Source organism: Saimiri boliviensis, chromosome 2 (assembly GCF_048565385.1).
Source record: "Saimiri boliviensis isolate mSaiBol1 chromosome 2, mSaiBol1.pri, whole genome shotgun sequence".
NCBI classification, from domain to species: domain Eukaryota; kingdom Metazoa; phylum Chordata; class Mammalia; order Primates; family Cebidae; genus Saimiri; species Saimiri boliviensis.
In genome coordinates, this window is record NC_133450.1 from 207,399,109 (window position 1) to 207,425,277 (window position 26,169).

The 26,169-nt window shown below is 46.8% G+C and overlaps 1 protein-coding gene across 7 annotated transcripts in view; it reads left to right on the plus strand.

Annotated features, from left to right (window-relative positions):
* Positions 1 to 25,578, plus strand: part of TMEM268 (transmembrane protein 268) — a 35,997-nt gene extending 10,419 nt beyond the window's left edge. For 3 of the 7 annotated variants that reach the window (XM_074395220.1, XM_074395221.1, XM_074395219.1), the window contains exons 3-9: positions 2,775 to 2,884; positions 5,314 to 5,424; positions 6,505 to 6,663; positions 14,029 to 14,139; positions 16,932 to 17,012; positions 18,798 to 18,980; positions 23,283 to 24,523. In XM_074395220.1, coding sequence (XP_074251321.1) covers positions 2,775 to 2,884; positions 5,314 to 5,424; positions 6,505 to 6,663; positions 14,029 to 14,139; positions 16,932 to 17,012; positions 18,798 to 18,980; positions 23,283 to 23,462 — 935 coding nt within the window. In that variant the 3' untranslated portion in view covers positions 23,463 to 24,523. Of the gene's footprint in view, positions 1 to 2,774; positions 2,885 to 5,313; positions 5,425 to 6,504; positions 6,664 to 14,028; positions 14,140 to 16,931; positions 17,013 to 18,797; positions 18,981 to 23,282 lie in introns of all 7 variants that reach the window. The other 4 variants (XR_012516668.1, XM_039475233.2, XM_039475235.2 and 1 more) reach the window with 4 other exon arrangements.
* The last annotated feature ends 591 nt before the right edge of the window (positions 25,579 to 26,169 follow it).

A 26,169-nucleotide genomic window follows, 5' to 3' on the forward strand; every position in this document is an offset into this window, starting at 1 on the left:
GGATCTCAAGGTAAGTCTGGCAGGAGGCTAGTTTTCCTAAGGGCTGGAAGAATGTGGTAACAAGGTTGGCTTTTGCAAAGCACCGGGAAGCTATTGAAAGTCTTACTCAAGGCATTGGTATCATCTGATCTGCACGCTGGCCACTGTGTGGAAGAGGCATAGTAGAAGTAGAGGTTTGCAGAAGCCACTTAGGAGGCTATTGCAGAGGGCCAAGGGAGAGGTGAGGATGCCACGAGGGCACAGAGTGGACAGATGTTTTGTTTGCCCAGTGGGCAGGGCTTGGTGATGCATTGGGGGAGAGGAGAGAAAGAGGGTTTGGATGGGCCAGGAATTTCCGGGAAGGTAGAGTGAATCATTTGGCTTTGAAGACTCAAGTGCTATTCAGAGCTGGACTAGGGTGACAGCAGTTTTGGGCCAGCAGACAGCACACTTACACTTGAATCCCTTCAGTCCTGCCTCATTGTTTAAGCAGCAGCCACAGAGAATATGGCAAAATATCCACACCTCAGCAGTGTGTGGCTGAAACCTGGGATCCTAGAATCCCAGGGCTGGAATCTCTCCCACCCCGCAGACCTCCTGGCTGCTGACCAGTGGCTCACGGGGCCTTGTACTGTGGTGCAAGGAGATCTCGATCCGTTTGTCCAGTTTCTGTACCTGGAACTGCAGGCAGGCAGGTTTGGCCTTGTGCTGCTGCAATTCCTCACTGGGCCTGAGGGGATTTCAGTCCAGACCTTTCTCTCCAGCTGGTCTCACGGTCTGACTTCATCCCACCCTTGGAAGGCAGGAGCTATGGTAGCTGTTGTGAGCAGCCTGGGTTGATGCATGTTTTTTGAGGGAATAAACATGTAATTTATGCTCTTGAAATGCTGAGTGAGTTGCAGCTATGTGTAGGCAGGATTACCAATAAGTCAGTGTATTAGTTTTCTATTGCTGCTATAACAAGTTACCACTAACACAGTGGCTTAAAACCATGGATTTGGGCCAGGTGCAATGGCTCACGCCTATAATCCCAGCACTTTGGGAGGCCGAGGCAGGCAGATAACATGAAGCCAGGAGCTCGAGACAGCCTGGCCAACATGGCGAAACCACGTCTCTACTGAAATATAAAAATTAGCCCAGCATGGTGGCACATGCCTGTAGTCCCAGCTACTTGACAGGCTTGGAAGAATTGCTACAAGAATTGCTTGAACCTGGAAGGTGGAGGTTGCAGTGAGCTAAGTTTGTGCTACTGCACTCCAGCCCGAGTGACAGAGAGAGACTCTGTCTCCAAAAAAAAAAAAACAAAAACAAAACTCACCACGGATTTGTCATTGATTGATTGATTGATTGATTGAGATGGAGTTTTGCTCTTGTTGCCCAGGCTGGAGTGCAATGGTGCGATCTCAGCTCACTGCAACCTCTGCCTCCCAGGTTCAAGCAATTCTCCTGCCTCAGCCTCCCAAGTACCTGGGATTACAGGTGCCCACTACCACACCCAGTTAATTTTTATATTTTTAGTAGAGATGGGTTTCATCATGTTGGCCAGGCTGGTCTTGAGCTCCTGACCTCAGGTGATCCACCTGCCTCAGTCCTAAATTGCTGGGATTACAGGCGTGAGCCACTGTGCCGAGCTGGATTTCTTATTTTATAGTTCTGTAAGTTAGAAGTCTGACACTGATCTCACTGAGCCGAAACCCCCAAGTTGGCAGGACTGTGTTTCTTTCTGGAGGCTCTGAGGAGAATCCATTTCCTTTCCTTGTCCAGCCCCTTGGGGTCACCCATATTCCTTGGCTCATGGGCCTCTCCTGCCATGGTCAAAGTGAGCAATGCCACATCCCTCCGTACCTTTCATCCATAGTCACATTTCCCTCTGACTCTACCTCTGTCCCCCTCTTCCATGTTTAAGGTTCCTGTGATTTCATGGGGCCCCCCCAGATGATTCAGGATAGTCTCCGTATTAAAGGCCAGCTAATGAGCCCCCTTACTTCCATAGCTATGGAAGGCAGCATATTTGCAGGCTCTGGGGATTAGGGTGTGGACGTCTCTGGGGCCATTCTCCTGCCTCAGCCTCCTGAGTAGCTGGGATTACAGGCGCATGCCACCACGCCTGGCTAATTTTTGTAGTTTTAGTAGAGACGGGGTTTTACTACGTTGGCCAGGATGGTCTCGAACTCCTGACCTTGTGATTTGCCTGCCTCAGCCTCCCAAAGTGCTGGAATTACAGGCATGAGCCACTGTACCTGGCTGTTTTTTTTTTTTTTTGACAGAGTGTTTCTCTGTTGCCCAGGCTGGAGTGTAGTTGTATAATCTGGGCTCACTGCCATCTCAGCCTCCTGGGTTCAGTTATTTCTTACTTAGACTCTCTGAGCCTACTGGGAATTTAACTTATTTAGCTGAGCATCCTTTGCAGTACTTAAATAAAGGTCCACCCCCCAGTGTAGTTAGTTGTTCAGTCTCTGTTTAAATGCTCCTTGTGTTGAGGAACATTTTTTGGGGGGAACAAAAAAATGTCCATTCTTTATGGAGACAGCTTTTGCTCTTGGGAAGTTCGTCCTTATACGGTCTCACATTGCTGTCCTAGTAGCCTCCTCCCTCTGGCCTTCGTTCTGCCTCCTGAGGGCTTCCCAATCAAATCCAGTCCTTTTCCCAAGGGGATTTGAGGATGGCCACTGTGTCCCTCCTTGTTGCGAGAGGGTTCTCACAGCCAGAGGAGTGATGCCATCGGGCTTTGGGCTCACCCCAAAAGCCCGGTATGGTTATCAGTCAGCCAGATGAAGCTTCTGGTCTGCTTCCAGAGCTCCACAATGGCCAGGTCCTCACTGTTCTCCGGATCGACAATACCTGTGCACCCATCTCCTTCGATCTGGGAGCCGCAGAAGAGCAACTGCAAACCTGGGGCATCCAGGTGAGTGCCGATTTCCTTGAATCCCTCCCATTTTCCCTTTCATCCATTCATCCATCTATCTTTTCATCCAGTTAGTCACAAAATCTTTATGAAACACTCTGTGCTAGCTGTGGTAGGGTATGTAAGGAAGGTAGATTAGAACTGTCCTCTCTTTCCTCTCTTCCCAATTAATTCACTTAACAAATGTGTATTTTTTTGGGTGCCCCTTCTGTGCCAGGCACTTAACTGGCTCAACATAATAGAGGTGGACGGGACATAGTACCTACTCCCACAGGTCCCAGTAGGGGAGATGGACGTGTATTGGAGAAGTCAGGACAGTATGATATCAACGCCACAGGAGAGGAATGCACAGGCATTGAAGACATTGACAGGAGAAAATGAGAAACTCGACTCAGGGAAGCAGGCAGTGGTTATGAAAGCTTTGCAGAGGAGCAGACGCTTGATCTGGGGTCTTGAATAAATAGGAATATGCTGGGTGGACAGGAGGAAGCACATTTTAGGAGAGGGAACTGCATATGCACGGGAAATGTACATGAGTTCATTAGATAATGATGCAGCACCTTTGAGCACAGTGATCTGAGGCCAGGCTTCACAGACCCATGGAACTGGATGCAGATCTAGCTCTGGTGATCACTGCCTATGTGACTTTGGGAAGGTGACTTAACCTCTGTGAGCCTCAGTTGTATCATCTGTAAATGTGGATAATATTGATACTTATGGTTACATAAGGTTTTTGTTAGGATTCAATGCAATAATGCTTGAGGAATCCTCACATTGTCTCTAGCATATAGTAAATGCTCAATATATTGTAGCTATTACTGTTATAAAGTACCTATATGTATGGTTTTTACTCTCTTCTCAAAGCCCCAACATGATCAGGCCTTTCCTGTGCTAGCAAAGGAAGATTAATTAGGACTAGGGAAGATACACTGCTAATTTTAGCCTCAAGATTTTAGAATTTACTTTTTTTTTTTTTGAGAGAGAGTCTCGTTCTGTTCCCCAGGTTTGAGTGCAGTGGCATGATCTCTGCTCACTGCAGCCCCCACCTCCGGGGTTTAAGCGACTCTCCTGCCTCAGCCTCCTGAGTAGCCGGGTTTATAGGAGTGTGCCACCACACCCAGCTAATTTTTGTATTTTTAGTAAAGACGGGGTTTCACCATGTTGGCCAGGATGGTCTCAAACTCCTGACTTTGTGATCCGCCTGCCTTGGCCTCCCAAAGTGCTGGAATTACAGGCATGAGCCACCATACCTGGCCATTTTTTTTTTTTTTTTTTTTGAGTCAGAGTGTTGCTCTGTTGCCCAGGCTGGAGTGTAGTTGTGTGACCTGGGCTCACTGCCACCTCAGCCTCCTGGGTTCAAGTGATTCTCATGCCTCAGCCTCCCTAGTAGCTAGAACTACAAGCATGTACTAAAGCTGGCTAATTTTTGTATTTTTATAGAGATGAGATTTCACCGTGTTGGCCAGCTTGGTCTCGAACTCCTGACCTCAAGTGATTCACCTGCCTTGGCCTACCAGAGTGCTAGGATTACAGGTGTGAGCCACTGCGCCTGGCAGATTGAGTTGTTTTTAATGGATGAACAGTTTACATATTGTTCTATTGTGTTTCTAAATATAATCTTTTTTTTTCTTTTTTATAAAAAGAGACAGGGTCTCGCTATATTGCCCAGGCTGGTCTTGAACTCCTAGGCTCAAGCAGTCTGCCTGCCTCAGCTTCCCAAAGTGCTGGGATTACAGGCGTGAGACACTGCACCTGACCTAAACATAGTTTTTTATGATTAAGTTCTGTTTTCTTAGGTCTACTCTCACAGGACCTTTATATTCTATAGACATTTTTGTTTGGGCAGAAAGATGTGATTGTTCAGTCTTTTGGACTGCATTAATAGATACTGATATTGCAGTATTGATAATGTCGTCTGTATATTGAGTGTTCACTACGAGATTGGCCCTTTGCCCAGCACTGTACATGTATTATCTCATTTAATATGTACCTTAGTTCTACAAAGTGGGTACTTTTATCCTTATTTTACAGAGGAGAAAACTGAGGCTCAGAGGAGTGGGGTTACTTGCTCCAGGTCACACAGCACATGAATGGCAGGGCCAGAGTTTGGGCGCAGAGCTGTCTGACTCCAGGGCCTATGCCTTAACTGTCAGGCTACGCTGTGTCTGCTGTGAGGTGCTGAGTCTGAGGCTGTGTGGATCCTTCTCCAGATGTCGTGATGGTTGTTCTTCCCTGAGCTGAGAGCTGCACTGTGTGACTCCCACCCAGTGCCCCAAGCTCGTCATTCTGCCTTTTGGGACAGCCCAGAATGTACCTAATCCCCCTTCCGCATGATAGTCACATGAACTGGAAACAGCATGCTTGCTATCAGCTAGGAACTGGGGACTGGCTCTCCTGTAGCTGACTGATCTCTTTCCCTGGGCTCCAAGCAGGTCCCAGCCGACCAGTACAGAAGCTTGGCAGAGAGTGCCCTCTTGGAGCCCCAAGTGAGAAGATACATCATCTACAACTCAAGGCCTATGCGGCTGGCCTTTGCTGTGGTAAGGGGGAGGTGGCCCGCACCCTGCCCCTGCCCTGACGCCTTGTGGCACTACCAAGTTCAGCATTGTGTCTTGCAGCCTGTTGGTGTGGGTCAGGGGTTTGGCGGCTGGTGGCGCAGGTGTCTGGAAAAGAATAGTACCTATGGACATTGATTTGGGATCAGAGGAAATTTATGGGAGAGAGTTGTAACCAGGTCCTTGCATAAAGGATGAGGGTCAGGGTTTACTGTGGGGCAGAGCTTGGAATTGGCAGTCTGCAGATCCACCCAGGCTCTGGGCTTAATGTCTGGCCTTTGGCCAAGACTTTCCTCCTCTCCTGAACTTGGTTTCCCCATCTGCTCAACAGATGGGTCTATTTCAGCTCTAGTCATATGTATGTGTGCATATATATATGTGTATACACATACATATACATATATAAATATACATATACGTCTTCATATTTATATATAAACTTACATACATAAATGGCAGAGGCAGAGTTTGAACTCTGGCCGCCTGGTTTCCAGCATCTGTGCTTGGAACCACTATGATTGCTGCTGTTTTGTGCGTGTAAATGGCCAAACAACACACCTGACTCCATGTCCCACTTCCAGGGAGAAGGGAAGGGGTAGGAACCAGCATTGATTCATTCCCTGGCAAGTGCTGGGCTGTTACTTATGTTACCTTATTAACCCTTATTATAATGCTGTGAAATAGGTGTTATTATCCCCATTATACAGATGAAGAAACTGAGACTGAGAGGAGTTATAAATTGTCCAAAGCCATGTAGTATTTGAAGGATCACTGTGGTCTTTGAACAGAAATTTGTCTCACTTCAGTCCACCTGCCTTTTTCTGTTTTATTTAAAATTAAGGTAAACAAGGATTAGGAGTAGCTACTAATCCTTCTTGTCTAATTTTGCTTATAATCAGTGAAAATGAGATCATTTTCATAGACCCAGGAATCTGCATCAATCTCTTACTGGTGCTGTGAGCTGTCTGAATCCAAGGAGGGTATCAGTAGTGTCTGAAGGGTGTCCCTTTGAATGGAGCTGCTCTATGTGAGGACTGGAGTTCCTGACCATGTTCTCTCTGTGAGATCTTGCAGGTTTTCTACGTGGTGGTGTGGGCCAATATCTACTCCACCAGCCAGATGTTTGCCTTGGGGAACCACTGGGCTGGCATGCTGCTCGTGACGCTGGCCGCAGTGAGCCTGACCCTGACTCTTGTGCTGGTCTTTGAGAGACACCAGAAGAAGGTGAGACATCTGGAGACCCCTGCCTCAGCCTCCCAAAGTGCTGGGATTACACCTTCCTCCAGAAGGGTGGTGCAGGCATGAGAATCAGATTTTTCTCTTTTGCCTGCCTCAGAGAATTTCCCTAGCCATGAAAATTCACACTAGCCCGTAAGCCCAGTGACTAAAAGAAATCACATCCTCTCTGCTTTTCCCTGTGGATTGTCTGATCCCTTTGGATTGTTCCCCCCCCCCCCCCCCCCCCCCGTCTGATTCCTGTGGATTGTTTTTCTGGAAGCAAGCTGTGTTTTGAGAATGTGGGAGGAGGGCACTAACAGCCCATATCCTGACAGTACTTTAGTTAACTGAACCGTTTCATGTACTTCCTCTTCCTGGGTGCTCAGGACAACCCTGTGGTCAAGGGAGGGTTGGTTATTGAACCCTGCTGCAGCACAGGGTGCCTGAAGTTAAAGTCTGGGAAGAGCAATATACATTATTCCCTCCTGTGATGGGCAGATGCTGACCTGGTGCTCTATTGACAGTCATGTCTTTAATCCCAGCAGTGACCTTTGAGGCAAGGTGAGTGGTTACTTGTCCTGAATCCCAATGTTAGTGACAGAACCAGGATTCAAAGCCTGAGCCCTCTGATTCCTGATCATGTTCAGAAAGGAGGTGGATACTTCCCAGCTTATGTATGATTTTAATTGTATTCCGTTTCTTCAGTGTCTGCCTTTTGATATGTATTGAGCACATCATATGTAGTGGGTCCTCCGCTAAATGTTTTTTTTTTTTTTGTTTTTTTTGGTTTTTTTTGAGGCGGAGTTTCACTCTTGTTACCCAGGCTGGAGTGCAATGGCGCGATCTCAGCTCACCACAACCTCTGCCTCAGCCTCTTGAGTAGCTGGGATAACAGGCACGCGCCACCATGCCCAGCTAATTTTTTTGTATTTTTAGTAGAGACGGGGTTTCACCATGTTGACCAGGATGGTCTAGGTCTCTTGACCTTGTGATCCACCCGACTCGGCCTCCCAAAGTGCTGGGATTACAGGCTTGAGCCACCGCGCCTGGCCGGTCCTCCGCTAAATGTTTAACAGGTTAACTCATTAAATCCCTTGACATTAAATCTGGGTAGAGGCTCTTACACTTATTTTGTAGTCGAGGAACGTGAGACTCAGAAATGCTCGAAGAGTAGCCCCAGCCATGCTACGAATAAATGCTAGAGTTGGAAATCAAGGTCAGGGCCTCAGATTCCAAGCCATGTTCTTAGCCAGTACCCTTTAGAAAATTGTTGGTTTGGCGGGGTGCAGTGGCTCATGCCTGTAAATCCCAGCACTTTGAGAGGCCAAGGCGGATGGATCCTGAGGTTAGGAGTTCGAGACCAGCCTGCCCAACATGGTGAAACCCCATGTCTACTAAAAATACAAAAAAAGATGAGCCAGGTGTGGTGGCGCATGTCTGTAATCCCAGCTACTCAGGAGGCTGAGGCAGGAGAATCACTTGAACCCATAAGGCAGAGGTTGCAGTGAGCTGAGATTGAGCCACGGCACTCCAGCCTGGGTGACAGAGTGAGACTCTGTCTCAAAAAAAAAAAAAAAAGAAAACTGTTGATTTACTATAGCTACTTTAATAAATTACCATGAACTTGGTGGCTTAAAACAATACCAATTTGTTATCTTCCCATTCTGTAGGTTAGATATGTGACATAGGTCTCACTCGGCTAAACATCCGGTGCAGGCAGGGCTGCTTCCTTCTGAGGCCTCTGGGGGAGAATCTGCTTTCTTGCCTTTGTAGCTTCTGGTGGTCCTCTGCATTCCTTGGCTCGTGGCCCCTTTCTTCATCTTCAAAGCCAGCAATGGTGGATCCAGTCTTATTCACATCTCCTTCTCTGACTCTTTTGTCTCCCTCTTCTACTTTTTTTAGATGGAGTCTTGCTCAGTCAGCCAGGCTGGAGTGCAGTGGCGCGATTTTGGCTCACTGCAACCTCCACCTCCTGGGTTCAAGCAATTCTCCTGCCTCAGCCTCCCAAGTAGCTGGGACTACAGGCATGCACCTCCACACCTGGCTGATTTTTATAATTTTAGTAGAGACGGGGTTTCACCGTGTTAGCCAGGATGGTCTCGATCTCCGCCTGCCTTGGCCTCTGAAAGTGCTGGGATTACAGGTGTGAGCCACCGTACCTGGCCCCTCTTCTACTTTTAAGGACCCCTGTGATTACATTGGGCCACCTGGATAATCTGGGACAATCTCCTATTTTTAAGGTCAGCTGAGTAACAGCATTGATTTCATTGACAGCTTTAATTTCCCTTTGCCATGTAACAACATACGCATGGGTTCTGGGGAATAGGACGTAGACATCTTTGGGGACCGTTTTTCTGCTACCACACCTATGCTGTCTTTCCACCTACTTGGGAAGCTCCTGTTTCCCGATCCCCTGATCGCTGGCACGGTGTTGGCCTCTGAGATCCTTTGCACACTCCACTCTTGCGTGACTCAGAGGGGGAGGGCGGGATGTTGGGAAATGTAAATCAGCATTTGGGGCATGAGTTCTACTTAGTGCCTGTGTTCATGGAGACAAATGGGAACTTTATGGTAGACCCATTCTGAAAGGATCTTTGTTGGGCTTTGCCACAGGATTGACAAAATAATTCTGCCTTTGGGGTCTTTTGAAGCTTTCGTGGCCCTTGTGTTTGGTCTATGAAAAATCAATTGAGCTGGCTACTCCTGCAGCAAGAACTTTCTCTTGGGAAGGGGAGGAAGCAAAGTGTTTTCTTTCAGCAGGAGCAAGCAAAAAAATTGGCACCTGACAGATGCTTCAAGGATGTGGATGTAATTCACACGGCGAAGGGAGTGCCTGCTTTGGCTCTCTGCCTCTGCCTCTTCTTTTCTCCTTTTATTAAGCTGGTATTTATGAAGCCCTTGGGAGTACGAGGACATACCTTGTCCAGGGCCACACAGCCAGGAGACACCAGAGCTAGTCTTTGGCCCAGGAGTGACACTATTGAATTTATTGTTCCAACAATATCTATCTGTCTGTCTGTCTGTGTATCTATTTGTCTGTCTATCTGTCTATATATGTATGTATGTATCTGTCTGTCCATCCATCCATTCATCTATCCATCCATCCATCCATCCATCCATGCATCTATCTATCAATCCATCCATCCATCTATCCGTCCATCCATCCATTCAGCTATGTATGCATCTATCTTCTGTCGGTCTATATGTCTGTCTGTCTATCTATCTATCTATCTATCTATCTACGTATGAATGAATGACAGAGTCTTACTCTGTGCCAGGCACAGATCCCAAAAAATGAGCAAGAGCAAGGTACAGCATGGAGGCCACAGGTGCATCCTGGCAGTGCCATCATCACTGTCTGCTCATTTAGGAGAATCCTTTTTTCCTTCCTAATAATGTCCATCACTTAATGAGCACCTATTGTGCTCTGTAAGCTTGGGGCTTCACGTCTGTGCCCAACAACACCTTATACGGAGGCAGGATACCTCTGCCATTTGCTAGCTCTGCAACTTGGGGTAAGTTACTTAACCTATCAAGGCTTCAGTTCCCTCATCTAAAATTGAAATAATAACTGTAGCTCCCTCGTAGGGTTGTTGTGAGAATGAAATGACTTAGACACACAAAGTGTTGATAATAGTACCTGGTATAAGGTAAAGGCTTTGTAAGTATTAACTTATGGACTCTGTTTGCCAGTGAGGAAGTGGAAGCTCAGAAAGGTTAAGTAACCAGTCTATGGCCACACAGCCCTTCTCAGGTCTTTGTTTGGGTCTCAGCTCCAGGACCTCCTCCTTCCTGGATCCCTTGTCACTCAGGACTGTGTAGATCCCTTCTTCCTGACCATTGTCACTCTTAACTATTAGCATCCACTGTGTGTCACTTGGTGTCCTTGAGAGCCTCACTGTCCTGCATAACTGTCTTGTTTTCCCTTTGGTGCGCTTTCTCAGGACTGGAAGGTTTGGGCCGGGCATGGTGGCTCACACGTACAATCCCAGGAATATGGGAGGCTGAGGTGGGAGGATCACTTGAGCCCAGGAGTTTGAGACCAGGCTGGGCAACATAGTGAGACCCTGTCTCTACAAAAAAATAAAATCAGCAGGGTGCAGTGGCACATGCCCATAGTCCTAGGAGGCTGAGGTGGGAGGATTGCTTGAGCCTAGGAGTTCAAGGCTGCAATGAGTTGTGATGGCACCACTGTACTTCAGCCTGGGTGACAGAGTGAGACCCTGCCTTAAAAAAAATATATTGGGCCAGGTGCGGTGGCTCAAGCCTGTAATCCCAGCACTTTGGGAGGCTGAGGCGGGTGGATCACGAGGTCAAGAGATCGAGACCATCCTGATCAACTTGGTGAAACCCCGTCTCTACTAAAAACACAAAAAATTAGCTGGGCATGGTGGCGCGTGCCTGTAGTCCCAGCTACTCAGGAGGCTGAGGCAGGAGAATTGCCTGAACCCAGGAGGCAGAGGTTGCGGTAAGCCGAGATCGTGCCATTGCACTCTAGCCTGGGTAACAAGAGCGAAACTCCGTCTCAAAAAAAAAAAATATATATATATATATATATATATGTATATATATATATATATATATATATATATATATATATATATATGTATATATATATATGTATTGGAAGGTTTGTAAAGGCAGGCAGGTCTCTGCCTTGTAGAGTATAGCACATTGCTAGGGCATGTGAGAAGTTCCAAGTTTCTACAAATATTTGTGGCTAATATGGCACAGTGAAACACGATGCTTCCAATTCGCTGTCATCCTCACCATGATATTATCAGCTGACATGTGTTAAGTGTTCAGTTCTTTCAATTATTCTACGTGGATTAACTCATTTCATCATTATTATATCCTTCTGAGGTAGGGGCTTTATTATCTCCACTTGGGGGTGAGGAGATAGATGGAGGCAGAGAGACGATTAGTAATTTGCCCAAGGTTACGTGGGCAGTGAGAGAGAGAGTTAGGAATTGAGCTCTTGGGATATTGATTTCTAGAAGGAAAAACAGCCCTTACTACAGTTCTAGGCAAAACAAAATATAATTATTCCTTGATTTTTATAGTAGAAGCATTCCTGGAAAACTCAGTGTATGTTAAACTCATGCAAACAATCACTTTAAGTGGCTGGGCATGATGGTTCATGCCTGTAATCCCAGCACTTTGGGAGGCCGATGTGGGAGACTTGCTTGAACCCAGGAGTTGGAGACCAGCCTGGGCAACATAGTGAGACCCCATCTCTACAAAATATTTAAAAATTAGCCAGGTGTGGTGGAATGCATGTGTGGTCCCAGCTGCTTGGGGGGCTGAGGCAGGAAGATCTCCTGAGCCCAGGCGGTCAAGGCTGCAGGGAGCTGTGATGGTACCAGTGCACTCCAACCTCCATGACAGAGCGAGACTAGGTCTTCAGAAAAAAATCTCTTTAGGTATAACTGTAAACTGGAGTTAGGTTGGCTGACCAGAGAATTCTAAGTAGATTGTTCTACCTGCATGTATGCTCGGTGGGGCATTTGGAGTCCAGGCAGCCCAGGGGACAGTCTTCAACATGCAGATGGTTTCTAACAGGACATGTCTTCCAGTGGGAGGCATGGTTTGGAGCCCCTGGCCCTCCTCCGCTAAGTGCCAGCACTGTCCATCCCATCCCTGTGACAACCAAAGGGTCCTTCTTACCTTTCCAAAATACCCCTTAAGGGGTGCTGCCCCTTTTGGGAACTATTATCCTTGGTTGGGCTGCTCTCTTCTAACTGGGTCTGAAAGTCCTCTTGTGCTCACTTTCTCAAACCAGCATTTGGGATCCTCTTGTTCCTCCTCTTCTCCCCGACCTGTTTAGTATCCACTTTCCCAGCGGAATGTGTGGCATCCATTGGTTTGGGTGGGAGAGCAGAAGACTGATTGCCAGAGCCCCTCCTGAGGACCAGTGCTGCGTTAGGTACTTTGAAGTAGGTGCTTTCTCGACGGAGCGAGTGCTTCACTTACACAACAGATTTGATGTGTCAGCTCAAACAGATCAAACCCATTTGGTCTCCCCTCTTCCGGAAATATCTTATACACCTTGACTGTAGTCCCAGTCCCTGGGTTAAGTGCATCACACACAATCTCAGCAAAGTCTCACTCCGTTCCTAGGAGACAGAGACATTCTTTTATTCTACAACTGAAGAAAATAAGTTTCAGGGAAGGGACATACCTTGTCCAGGGCCATATAGCCAGGAAGCAGCAGAGTTGCGCTTTATCCCAGGGCCTTCTGACACTATTGAATTTACTGTTCCAACAGTCCCCCATCTCATTTTATTTTTCTTTACTTCTTTTTTTTTTTTTGAGACTGAGTTTTGCTCTGTCGCCAGGCTGGAGTGCAGTGGCGTGATCTCGGCTCACTGCAACCTTTGCCTCTCCAGTTCAAGTGATTCTCCTCCCTGAGCCTTCCAAGTAGCCAGGACTATAGGCATGCGCCACCACACCCAGCTAACTTTTGTATTTTTAGTAGAGACAGGGTTGAACCATCTTGTCCAGGATGGTCTCGATCTCCTGACCTTGTGATCTGCCTGCCTCAGCCTCCCAAAGTGCTGGGAATACAGGCGTGAGCCATCGCACCTGGCCTGCTTTCCTTCTTTCTAAGAGACAGACTCTCACTCTGTCACCTAGGCTGAAGCGCAGCGGTACAATCATAGCTTACTATAACCTCACACTCCTGGGCTCAAGTGATCCTCTTGTCTCACTCTCCCAAATAGTTGGGACTAGAGTGCACACTCCCACACCTAGCTAATTTTTTTTTTTTTTTTTTTTTTGAGACAGAGTTTCGCTCTTGTTACCCGGGCTGGAGTGCAATGGTGCGATCTCGGCTCACTGCAACCTCCGCCTTGTGGGTTCAGGCAATTCTCCTGCCTCAGCCTCCTGAGTAGCTGGGATTATAGGCACGTGCCACCATGCCCAGCTAATTTTTTGTATTTTTTTAGTAGAGATGGGGTTTCACCATGTTGACCAGGTTGGTCTCGATCTCTTGACCTCATGATCCACCCACCTCGGCCTCCCAAAGTGCTGGGATTACAGGCTTGAGCCACCGCGCCCGGCCATACCTAGCTAATTTTTAAACCATTTCTTTTATAGAGATGACGTCTCGCTACGTCCAGGCTGGGCTCAAACCCCTGGCCTCAAGAAATTCTCCTGCCTTAGTTTCCTAAAGCACTGGGATTACAGGCATGAGTCACTGTGCCTGCCTCCACCCCAACCCATTTAATAGGGGGGAGGAAATGGGAGAAGCCTGAGGGTGGGGATTGTCCCTTGGCATTGGGAGTGGGATAGTATGTTTCTACTGCTCAGAGCCCAGGAGCTCCCCAGTAGCATGGAGGTCCCGTCATGGGCCTGGCATTTGTCTTACAGGCCAACACCAACACAGACCTGAGGCTGGCAGCTGCCAATGGAGCCCTCCTGAGACACAGAGTGCTGCTGGGGGTGACAGACACAGTGGAAGGATGCCAGAGTGTGATTCAGGTACTGTATCTCATAGTGACCTCTTCCTCATGGCCCAGTTTTTTTGTTGGGCTAAATGGAGAGCAGTGGCCTTACGTTCTGTCAGCCTGCACAGTGTCTGCGTTAGTCTGCGAATAAGTAAGATGGCTGTCGGCAGCCCTTTCCTTCCTCCCTGCCCCAGTGTTTCTTCCTCGAGACACCTTCTCTGTGCAGTAACCAGTGGCCTGGAACCTCCACATGGCAGGGCTGAAAGGGAAGCGCAGATAATATCCAAACCTTGCTGGCCACCTGGCATTTACTCAGCAGACAGATGGAGCCTCCTCTGCACTGTGCCCTTGGCTCGACACTGGCGACACTGAGGGGCCCATGCAAGGTCCCTGTCCTGCCAGAGGATGACAGGCACACAGCGAGACAGTCAATAGTAGCCTCTCCAGCCTGATAGCAAAGGGACAGCCCCCAACAAGGCTGAGAGGCAAGGTACACAGGGTCCCTTTGAAGGGCTGCATGGAGCTCACCATGGCTGGGGCTATGTCAGAGTGACACAGCGGGGAGAGATGAGGCCAGAGAGGCAGATCAGATGCCGAAGGCCTTGTCTGCCTGGCTTGGTCATGCTCTTTGGCCCGAAGGTTGTGGGGAGATCTGAAAGCGACTAGTATGGAGTCGCAGGGTGGGTCGGAACACAGGCCAGATCTGCTGATCCTGGCTGAGCTCTGCCTGTTCCTCCATCCATGCCTGATCTGCCTGGTGGAATTGCAAGACCTCCTCAGCATCACATCTGCATTCTCACCCGTGATGCCCCTCGCCCGGTGGGAGCCCAAGGGATAGGTGTGCACGGGGGACTGGGAAGAGGCTCCTCTTGCACCTGCCTCAGTTACCCCACAAATGCTTGTTGAGAGCCTATTATGTACCAGACACTGTCCCAGGGATTGAGGCTGCAGCAGAGAACCCGTACAGGTCCCTGTGTTTATGGAGCCTGTCACACTCAAGATGGTGTAGGTGTAAGATGATCTTACCTAACATTGGGGTGAAGCAGATGGCATCACAAGATTCCTGGCAGTTCAAGTGTGACATTGTAGACTGGGAACTCCTGGAATTTGGGGGTCCTTCTTAGCCTCATTTACCTCCAAATCTCCTTTATCCATTGGCACCTAGTAGTGACTTGGCATATGTTAGTTAGCTGAATGCATGGATGGATAGGTGACCGAAGAACAGACACATCAGCTGGGCGTGGTGGCTCATGCCTGTAATCCTAGCACTTTGGGAGGCTGAGGCATGTGGATTGCTTGAATCTAAGAGTTCAAGACCAGCCTGAGCAACGTGGAAAACTCTGTCTCCACAAAGAGTACAAAACCTGGCTGGGCATAGGGTCACGTGCCTGTAGTCCCAGCTACTTGGGAGGCTGAGGTGGGAGGATCACCTGAGTCCAGGAGGTCAAGGCTGCAGTGAGCTGTGATCGCACCACTGCATTCTAGCCTGGGTGCCAGAGTGAGACCCTATCTCAAAAAAAAAAAAAAAAAAAAAAAAAAAAAAGGACACATCTTTTTAGACAGCTGGGTTCTTTCAGTTTCAAAATAGTGTCTTGGGATGATGTGATACACTTATCTGGGATGTCCTTCAGCTTCACTGGTGGGTGTAGTGGAGGTGGGGGTGTTGGGGGACAGGTACCAAGTGAGGATGAAGATGAACGAAGAGTGGCCATGAGGTGACCTAGCAGTTGCAGGAGGATGATGGGTTGCTGTCATCTACTTTTGTACATGATTGGAAATTTTCACAGTAAGAAGCTTTAAAGGAATCATTTGAGAAATACTCTTTTGTGGGTAAGACATTGGGATACTAGTTGGCAAGAAGGCTATGACTTTGGGTTTCTATGGGTCAGTCCATGGGAGGAGAGAGGTCTGGAATTCAGAGGAGGTGGCCAGTGGTTGGGAGTTTGGGGCAGGGACCACCAGTTTCTCGAAGAACTTTAATTAGGATGTGTGGCAGGTGTGGTCTTGACAGGATGTCGTAAGGTGAACGTGGAGGATTTCAGCCTGGTTAAGTTTAGCCTGGCTGGCCCCTGCAGTGGAAGGGGGGTGCAGGTGGGGTGTGGACTTCTCATCCTGCTTCCCTCCCCACAAGCACCCAGGTTGATTACCTCAGACCTGGTTGTGGGCCGCAGGTATCAGCTCTGAAGGCTTTTACTCATTTGCATGTTGATGCCCTGCCCATTGAGGATGAAGGTGGCCTCAGGTAGGACAGGTGATGTCCAAGAGGGTTTGGGGTCTGTCTGGGATGCTCAGTGACTTGTGGGAAATGGGCCACCATTTTGAACAGAGTTGGACTTTTTCTTTTCTTTTTTTTTCTTTTTGAGACAGTCTTGCTCTGTCGCCCAGGCTGGAGTGCAGTGACTTGATATTGGCTTACTGCAACCTCCACCTCCAGGATTCAGGCAATTCTTGTGCCTCAGGCTCCTGAGTAACAGGGATTACAGGCACCCACTACATACCCAGCTAATTTTTTGTATTTTTTGTAGAGACAGGGGTTTCACCACGTTGGCCAGTCTTGAACTCCTGGCCTCAAGTGAAACCCAAAGTGGTGGGGTTACAAGTGTGAGCCACCACATCTGGCCTGGGGTTTGACCTTTTCTAAATTTGCACCCAAAGCCATTTTTCTACCAGCCATACAAATGAGACGTGGTCATGGTGTGAGACTCTGGGAGGGAGCCAAATGGCACGTTCCTGCCAGACAGCCGGCTAAATAGGACTGGCTGGGAGGGAGAGTTCCAGGTTGGTCTGGCTTTGAGCCACGGTGTTCACAGCTTCTTCTCCTAACAGCTTTGGTTTGTCTACTTCAACCTGGAGAACTGTGTGCAGTTTTTGTCTGACCATGTTCAAGAAATGAAGACTAGCCAAGAGGTAAGATATCTTCAGTTAAAAAACCAAACAAACCCAAACCCAGAAGGCCAAGTTGTATCGATTACATTATCTTTTTTTCTTTTTTTTTTTTTTTTTTTTGAGACAGAGTTTCGCTCTTGTTACCCAGGCTGGAGTGCAATGGCGCGATCTCGGCTCACCGCAACCTCCGCCTCCTGGGTTCAGGCAATTCTCCTGCCTCAGCCTCCTGAGTAGCTGGGATTACAGGCACGTGCCACCATGCCCAGCTAGTTTTTTGTATTTTTAGTAGAGACGGGGTTTCACCATGTTGACCAGGATGGTCTCGATCTCTCGACCTCGTGATCCACCCGCCTCGGCCTCCCAAAGTGCTGGGATTACAGGCTTGAGCCACCGCGCCCGGCTACATTATCTTAAAGGTGGGAAAAGGTCTAAGAAAAAGTTACTCGGAAGAACACCTGTAAGCAATCAGTGGTTATTTTTGCCTCGGGAATTATGGCTGCTTTTCTGCCTTTTTTTTTTTTTTTTTTTTTTTTTTTTGAGACAGAGTCTCACTCTGTCACCCAGGCTGGAGTGCAGTGGCATGATCTTAGCTCACTGCAACCTCTGCCTCCCGGATTCAAGCAGTTCTCCCTCAGCTTCCCGAGTAGCTGGGATTATAGGCGCCTACCATGATGCCAGGCTAATTTTTGTATTTTTGTAGAGACGGGGTTTTACCATGTTGGCCAGGCTAGTCTCAAACTCCCGACCTCAGGTGATCCTCCCTGCTTAGCCTCCCAAAGTGCTGGGATTACAGGCGTGAGCCCAGCCTTGTGCTTCTTTTTAACTCATTGCTTCTTCCATATTTCCTGTGGTGAACGTATTTCTTTATAATAATACTATTAATAATAAATTTTGGTGGCTCTCGAAGTTTCATGTATTGAGGCAACTTTTACTTGTTCACAGTGCCTTTCTACCATTTATTAAGAACATCAGAGGCATCTCGCTCTGCCTCTCCAGAGGAAGAAACAGGCTCTGGGATGACCTGTTACCTGCCTGTGGTCATGGAGCTGGCTGGTGATGCCCAGGTTTGGAGGCCAGGCCTCCTGTCTCCTAGCCCTGGGCTCCTTCTTGAGGATCAGCCTTTCCTGAGTTCTGGCTGCAGTGGATCTTGAAGTCAGGGTTGTGACTTAGCCCTGAATCTAGCTCATTAGTTCCCGTGTGGCCTCGAACAAGGCCTTTGAGTCTTAGTTTATTCATTTGCAACATCTGGATAAAGATTCGCACATCCCAGGCTGCTTTGATCAAGGGAGAACATGAAAGGAAAAATATTTCTTTGTTTGTTTTGAGGCAGAGTCTGGCTCTGTCACCCAGGATGGAGTGCAATGGCACCATCTTGGCTCACTGCACTCCCTGCCTCCCAGGTTCAAGTGATTCTCATGCCTCAGCCTCCCGGGTGGCTGGGACTACAGGCACACGCCACCACACCTGGCTAATTTTTATATTTTTAGTAGAGACAGGGTTTCACCACGTTGGCCAGGCTGGTCTTGAACTTCTAGCCTCAAGTGATCCACCCGCCTCAGCCTCCCAGAGTGCTGGGATTACAGGCTCTAGCCACCCTGCCTAGCCAAAAAGGGAAAAATATTTAGAAGCTAATAATGACCATCTGTAGGGAATTACATAATATTGCCAATGTGACCAGCTTTTTCTGAGGTCATCATCTGAGTCTGAGACCTCATCCTCTGCTGGGTCTGCAGCTCGCAGAGGGACTGTCTCGCAGACACCACCCGATTTAAGCACGCCTGAGCCCCTTCTCTGTTTCCTTTGCAGTCCTTGCTGAGAAGCAGATTGAGCCAGTTGTGTGTTGTCATGGAGACTGGGGTGAGCCCTGCAACAGCGGAGGGGCCTGAGAGCTTGGAGGATGCTCCTCTCTTGCCCGACAGTTCTCGTCCTATGGAGAGGCCACTCATGCAGACTGAGCTTCACCAGCTCGTTCCTGAGGCTGAGCCGGAGGTAACAGGCACCAGGGCTAGTCACGGCCATCCTCCCTTGGGGGAGTTTGTGTAGAGAAAGTCTATATGGGGGCTTCCCAGATTCCCAGGGACATGGCTTCTCTCAGTTGGTAGACACCATACAAATCTAGCTCAGGAGTTTTCAGTCTTTATTCTTCACCCTAGCACTTAAAAAAAATAGTTAATAGGAAGCATTTTATATTTATTGGGACTTTTTGTTGCATTATTTAATATCTTGGATATTCTTTTTGATGGTTGCATTGTATGGGTAGTTGCATGTTGTTAGATTACAGCTTACTTCACCATGAACATATTGACAAATATTTGGATCTTAATTAATCAATTATTTATTCATCTATCCAACCATTCATCCATCTACTTGCATTGCAGTTAGATAGCTGATTCTTCTTTGCATTTTTTTTTTTTTTTGAGACACAATCTTACTCCTGTCACCTGGGCTGGGGTGCAGTGATGTGATCACTGCTCTCTGTGGCCTCAACTTCCCAGGCTCAAGCAATCCTCCCACCTTGGCCTCCTGAGTAGTTGGGACTATGGGCATGCGCCACCATGCCTGGCTAATTTTTTTGTATTTTTATTAGAGGCAGGGTTTCGCCATGTTGCCCAGGCTGGTCTCCAGCTCCTGGGCTCAAGAGATCTACCCATCCGACCTCCCACTTCTTTGCATTTCTGTTGAATTCGAATTCTTTCAGCCCCAGAGTTCTGTTAGATCCTGCCGTCCACGCTGTCTCTTGGCTATGGCTAAGCACTGGTAGAACAGAAATCTGAAAATGTGGTTTGCAGCTTGTGCTACCTTCTTCTCACAGGGACAGACCCACTGTCAGGGAGACAAGCAGTGATGGTGACCTCAGGTGACCATTGAGACTTCAGAAGAGCACTTACATCTTTTCAGCCAAGAGGTTTGGGGATTCAAGGTCCAAACCAGCCGAGGCTTTCTCTTTTGTACTGGGGGGAGTAGAAATCCTACGGGTAGTACTATTTAAAAGAGAAAGTGATAGGCCAGTGCAGTGGTTCAACAGAGCAAGACTCTATCTCAAAAAAAAAAAAAAAATCTTTTTATGTTAATTTTTAAATTTTATTTAGACAGGGTTTTACCATGTTGCCAATGCTTGTCTTGAACTCCTAAGCTCAAGTTCAGCCTCCTGAAGTGCTAAGGTCACAGGTGTGAGTCACTGTGCCCTGCCAAAATATTTAAAAAACATAAAAAGAAAAGAGAAAATGATAAATGTATTAATCTCTTCACTTTATTGTATTGACTTTTTTTGTTTTTTTTTAAAGAGAAAAGCTTGATAAGGTTATGTACTTTCTTGTAACATGCATGTGTGGGTTTTTGTGCAATAACCCGTTAAATATAGGTCTTTTAAATGATTTTTTTTTTCAAATTTATTCAAACCAGTAGTAATACAATTTCTTGTCATGAATATCAAGTGTGTGTGTACATGTTCTGAAAGTCGCTGCCTTTATAATTTGGTTAGAGAAAATATAATCGATGCCCAAGTCTCAGCCTGGGCCAGATGGTCATATTTCAGTAGGAACCCAGTGTCTGTAAAAGATGGAAAGGTAGTGATAATGACCTCTTACATTTTTACAGCTTTTTCTCATGCACAAAATTCATTAGCATTCTCTTCAAGGTATGAATTATTTTCCTTTCTTCCTTGATGGGTGAAATAAGGTTCCAAGAGGTCAGCTGACTTTCCCAAGGTCGCCAGAAAGGGAGAGTGTGGTAAGCCAAGGGCCGAAGCCAGCCCTGCTGATTCTAAGTAGGCCAATGTTCTTGCTACAGTTCTTTGCTTCTTACATTACTGATTTTAGAGTAAACTGGCAAGAAGACCAATCTGAGTTAGGGTGTGGTAAACTATTTGAAGTGTTTTGTATTTTCTAGCACAAAGGATAACTTGAAAAAAACGCTAATCTTATATTGGGAAGATATTGATGCCATTCATGGAGCACTAGGTGCTAGGCTCAATACTGTTTGTCTGTTAGGCTCCTTAATCCTCACTCTGACTTTGTGGGGTCAATGTCAGTATTTTCGCCATTCTCCTAATGAGGAAATGGGCTCAATAACATGAAGTGACTGCTGTGGGTTAATCATAGTGACTGAGCTGAAATTCCCTCTTGGTCTTTTTGACTTTAAAGCCTGTCCTTAGGCCGGGCGCGGTGGCTCACACCTGTAATCCCAGCACTTTGGGAGGCTGATCTTTTGGATCATGAGGTCAAGAGATCGAGACCATCCTGGTCAACATGGTGAAACTCCATCTCTACTAAAAATACAAAAATTAGCTGGGCATGATGGCGCATGCCTGTAGTCCCAGCTACTTGGGAGGCTGAGGCAGGAGAATTGCTTGAACCCAGGAGACAGAGGTTGTGGTGAGCCGAGATTGCGCCATTGCACTCCAGCCTGGGTAAGAAGAGCGAAACTCCGTCTCAAAAAATAAAATAAAATAAAATAAATAAATAAAGCCTGTCCTTAATTACTAACTTTACAGACATAACTAGCATTGATGTAACCCACACCTTATTTCATTACATTCAGAGTGGACGCAAGTCATATGAAAGACCTTCAACACCATGCTTAAGGAATTTAAGCATTTTCCCTGAGATCTCATCTTGTAGACTGGTGAATGGATCTTTATGGCTCTTTAAATGTGTTAATAAGAATGTGCATTAAGGCCTAGCGTGGTGGCTCACAGCTGTAATCCCAGCACTGTAGGAGGCCAAGGCAGGAGCCTAGGAGTTCGAGACCAGCCTGGGGAACATAGTAAGGACATAGTAAGATCCCTTGTCCTTTTTTTGTTTTTGAGACAGAGTTTTCCTCCTTTTTCCCAGGCTGGAGTGCAATGGCACGATCTCAGCTAACTGCAACCTCTGCCTTCGGGTTCAAGTGATTCTCCTTGCCTCAGCCTCCCGAGTAGCTGGGATTACAGGCACCTGTCAGCACACCTGGCTAGTTTTTTTTTTGTATTTTTAGTGGAGATGGGGTTTCACCGTGTTGGCCAGGCTGGTCTTGAACTCTGAGCTCAGGCGATCTGCCCGCCTTGGCCTCCCAAAGTGATGGGATTACAGGCATGAGCCACTGTACCTGACTTAAGATACCTGTCTTTAAAAAAGAAAAAAAAAAGTACTTTTTTTTTCAATTAAATTTTTTAATCCTTTTTTTTAACTTAATTTTTTTTGTGGCAAATATACATAATATAAAATGTACCATCTTAACCATTTTAAGTATATGGTTCAGCAACATTGGGTACATTTACTTTGTTACACAACTGTCATCATAATCCATCTACAGAATACTTTCATCTTCCCAAATCAAAGCTCTGTGCCCATTAAACGCTACCTTCCCCTTCCTTCCTTTCTCCCTCCTCTCAACCCTAGAAACCACAGTTCTACCTTCTCTCCCTGTGAGTTGATTACTCTAGGTGCCTTGTATTAGCAGAATCATACAGTTATTTGTCCTTTTGTGATAAAACTAAATTTTATAAGCTATCTCTCTTTTCCCTTTTTTGTGTTTTTCTTTCTTCCTTTTTTTTTTTTTTAAATTTTGCTGTCAGTTATCATATTTAAATGTAAGCAGTCTCTTTTAATATGTTAGGAGTACTTGTGTTAAGAAATCTACCAGGTACCTGGTAGGAATTAAAGAATTCTGTTATCATGGGACTATTTCTCTCCCCACTTCCACTACTTAGTAATTTTCTTCAGGTGAGTCACTTGGAACTCATGTACTTTACAGACTCACAGACATTTGAAAGTAGAAAAAAGAATGTATTTGTGGCTGGCTAGGTTGACTTTCTTTTTTTGTTTTTAAAATATATTTTTAATTTGAATTTTATTTTTGTAGAAACAGAGTCTCGCTCTGTTGCCTAGGCTGCTCTTGTACTCCTGACCTCAGGTGATCTTCCTGCCTTGGCCTCCCAAAGTGCTGGGATTACAGGTGTAAACCACTATACCTGGCCAGCTCTGTTTTAAAACTTTGGTAATTAGAATTAGGTAATTTCTCTAGCACTTTGAGCTTGCATATCTTTTTTGTGAGTATTGTTATTGCCATTTAGCAGTTAGTTACCCACCTTGGCAGTGAGAACACTGAGGCTGCAGGAGCCCCACAGCCCGTGGGTTGCAGAACTGGGCGTCTAGACCAGGCTGGCATCTTCTGAGAGCCCCAGGTGCTGGCCTGGCCTGGTTCTTCCTAGTGAGCATCACCCCTGAGTCCAGGGGCAAGAAGGCAGTGTGGTTTTTCCCCAGTGCCTAGGATTCCTCTGGGGTATTCAATCTGCCTCCCTGCCTTTTCTAGGAAATGGCCCGCCAGCTGCTGGCAGTGTTTGGTGGCTACTACATCCGGCTTCTAGTGACCTCCCAGCTCCCTCAGGCAATGGGGACAAGACACACAAACTCTCCAAGAATTCCATGCCCCTGCCAGCTCATAGAAGCCTACATCCTGGGTGCTGGGTGCTGCCCGTTCCTGGCCAGGTGACCTAGGGATGAAGGTACTCATCTTCCTCCAAGACTGAGCAGTCGGGAAAGCTTCAGGAGCCCAAGATGGGCAATGGGGAGCCCGGGGTGAGGAGAGAAGTATCTGGGGGCACTCCAAAAGGGGTCTGACCTGTCAGCAACCGGGGTGTTGTGCTCACTCCGGGACCCAGCACAGAAATCCTTTTTTGACATCTCATGCTGACCCCTGGCCTTTGCAGAAGCTGACAGCTACAGAGCTAGTCCCACCAAAGCTACTCTCTCTGCTGCTTAGAACCGTGGACATGTATGGAAGGACTGGTCCCCCATCCCTTTCATTGTCCAGAGAGCCCAGGAGATGTGAAGATGACCAGACTGGGTGAATCATGTGTCCAAAACTTGGCCTCAGATAATGTTTCCAGCTCCAACCCCTCCATGCCAGATGGGGAAACTGATGCTCAGTGAGGATACTACTCTATGTGACATTGCCTTGAACTCTTAAAGTGATCAGACTGCCTCTTTCCAATATGAAGAAAAAAAAGTAAGTTTTCAGAATTCTCTCCATTTTTAAAGTTTTTCTCTCCCATATTTTGTGAAAAAGAGTGGTACTTGTACATGTCTGTCAGTCCACAAGCTACAGAAGACAGAGACGGAAGACAGAGGTCAAGGGCAGATAACTGTTGACAGGAGTATTTGGGAAAGATTGATCCTGTTTCACTTGAGGACTTACTTTGTTCACAGGCATGTGCGCTTGTGATTGTGGTTTTATATTACAGATGTAGAAGAACAGTTCTGTTTCCCAACAGGAATGTTGTCCTGGAATGAAGTGGGATCAGTCACTTGTGGAATTCTGTGAAGAGCTCAGAGGCTTCCAAGTGATCTGCTCCTGAACAAGTTTGAAGACCTATTGTTTCACAGACCCAAGTCCAAATGCCCTGACCTGGCATCTGAAGGATCCCTAGCCCCCAAGACCTAACCTTCGTGTGCGATTTTGCTTCATCTCCCACAAAACCGCTTTATGAGTTGAAGCTCTTTCCTGGACTGACATACCTATTCCTTTCTATTTGTGGGACTTCTAGTCATGCTTCAAAGTCCAGCTTTCTGTAGCCCTTCTTCAGGAAGCCTTCCTACACAGCCAGCCCCGCTGCTCTCTGCCTCCTTTAAATGCTTGATACAGCTGCTGCCCGTTCTGATGTTTTATGATATTGATTCTGTTTTCTTGTGTACCTGCCAGTTTTTCTAGCTGGGACTGTAAACTCCTCAAGGACAGAGACTACACATTGTACTTTTTGTTTATGACCTGGACCTGCTAAGGAAAAAAACAAAAAAGTCCTGTGGATTGATTGCTTTGATATCCCCATAGCAGCTCTTGTATAGTGCTGTCCAAACTCACTTGAATGATAAGATTGCTATGGACATGGGCCCTGGACCTGATCTGCCCACTTCAAGCTGTGTAATTTTTGGCAAGTTGCTTTTTTTGGCTGGTCCTCAGTTTGCCTACCTATATGATGGGTGGATTGGATGATTCTTTTTTTTTTTTTTTTTCAGATTGAGGCAGAGTCTCACACTGTCACCCAGGCTGGAGTGCGGTGGTGCCATCTTGGCTCACTGCAACCTCTGCTGCCCGGGTTCAAGTGATTCTGTTGCCTCAGCCTCCCAAGTGGCTGGGACTACAGGTGCATGCTACCAAGCCTGCTAATTTTTTTTGTATTTTTAGTAGAGAAGGGGTTTTACCATGCTGGCCAGACTGGTCTTGAACTCCTGGCCTCAGGTGATCTGCCCACCTCAGTCTCCCAAATGTCAGAATTACAGACATGAGCCCCCACACCCATTCTGGATAATTCTTAAGGGCCTTTCTAGGACCAAAGCTCTGGGAGTTTCTAGCTTATTCTGCTCCTTTGTAGCCCTTGGCCTGTTTCTCTTTATCCACATGCAGAAACATCTGGCAGCCCCACATGGCTGAGTTGACCTGGGTCTAGTATGCCCTTGGATGGAAGACTAGCCTACCTAGCAGGAGACCTGGATTTTTCTTCCTGATCTGCTGCTTCCAAGTTGTGTGACCTTGGCTAAGTCACTTCACCTTTCTGTCACTTCACTTTTTCATAAAGTGTATCTGGTGAACAAGAAGCATTGTTAAAGCACATGACTCACCATTCAAGAGTTGGGTCTGACCATTCACTTTCTCTGTGCCAGAGAAGAGAGATCATGAATGTGGACCAGCCCCTGGAAAGGCGACTTTAGTCAAGGCTGAGAGCAGCTTTGCCCAAGGAAGTTATTCATGAAAGTGACCACTGTCTTTCTGACCTGGCACAGAGGAAATGTTGGCTGTGAATATGACCAATAGAAAACCTGTATTTCTCATTCAGTCCTAGAACCCTGGTAAGTATAATAACAGAGAATAAAAAAGTGTTTGTTAAATGAAAAAGCAGCAGTTTTTTCAATTTTAAGGTTTAAACAGCCTTTGATGTGTGTTTATTTTCCTGTCTTTAGAATTTCTGATGGTCTCACTTGGTGGGTGGGGCATTCAGGGTATGCCCACAATGTATATTTCCCTTGCATCGGTGCCTCAGTTTCCTCATTTATAAAATCCCCATGATCTCTGTCTCACCTACTTTACAGGGTTGCTGTGAAGATCAGATACTACACACACGAATGCTCATCAGTTTTTAAATTTAATTTAATTTTCTTTAAATATAATTTTTTCATAGAGCTAGGGTCTGGTTATGTTGCCC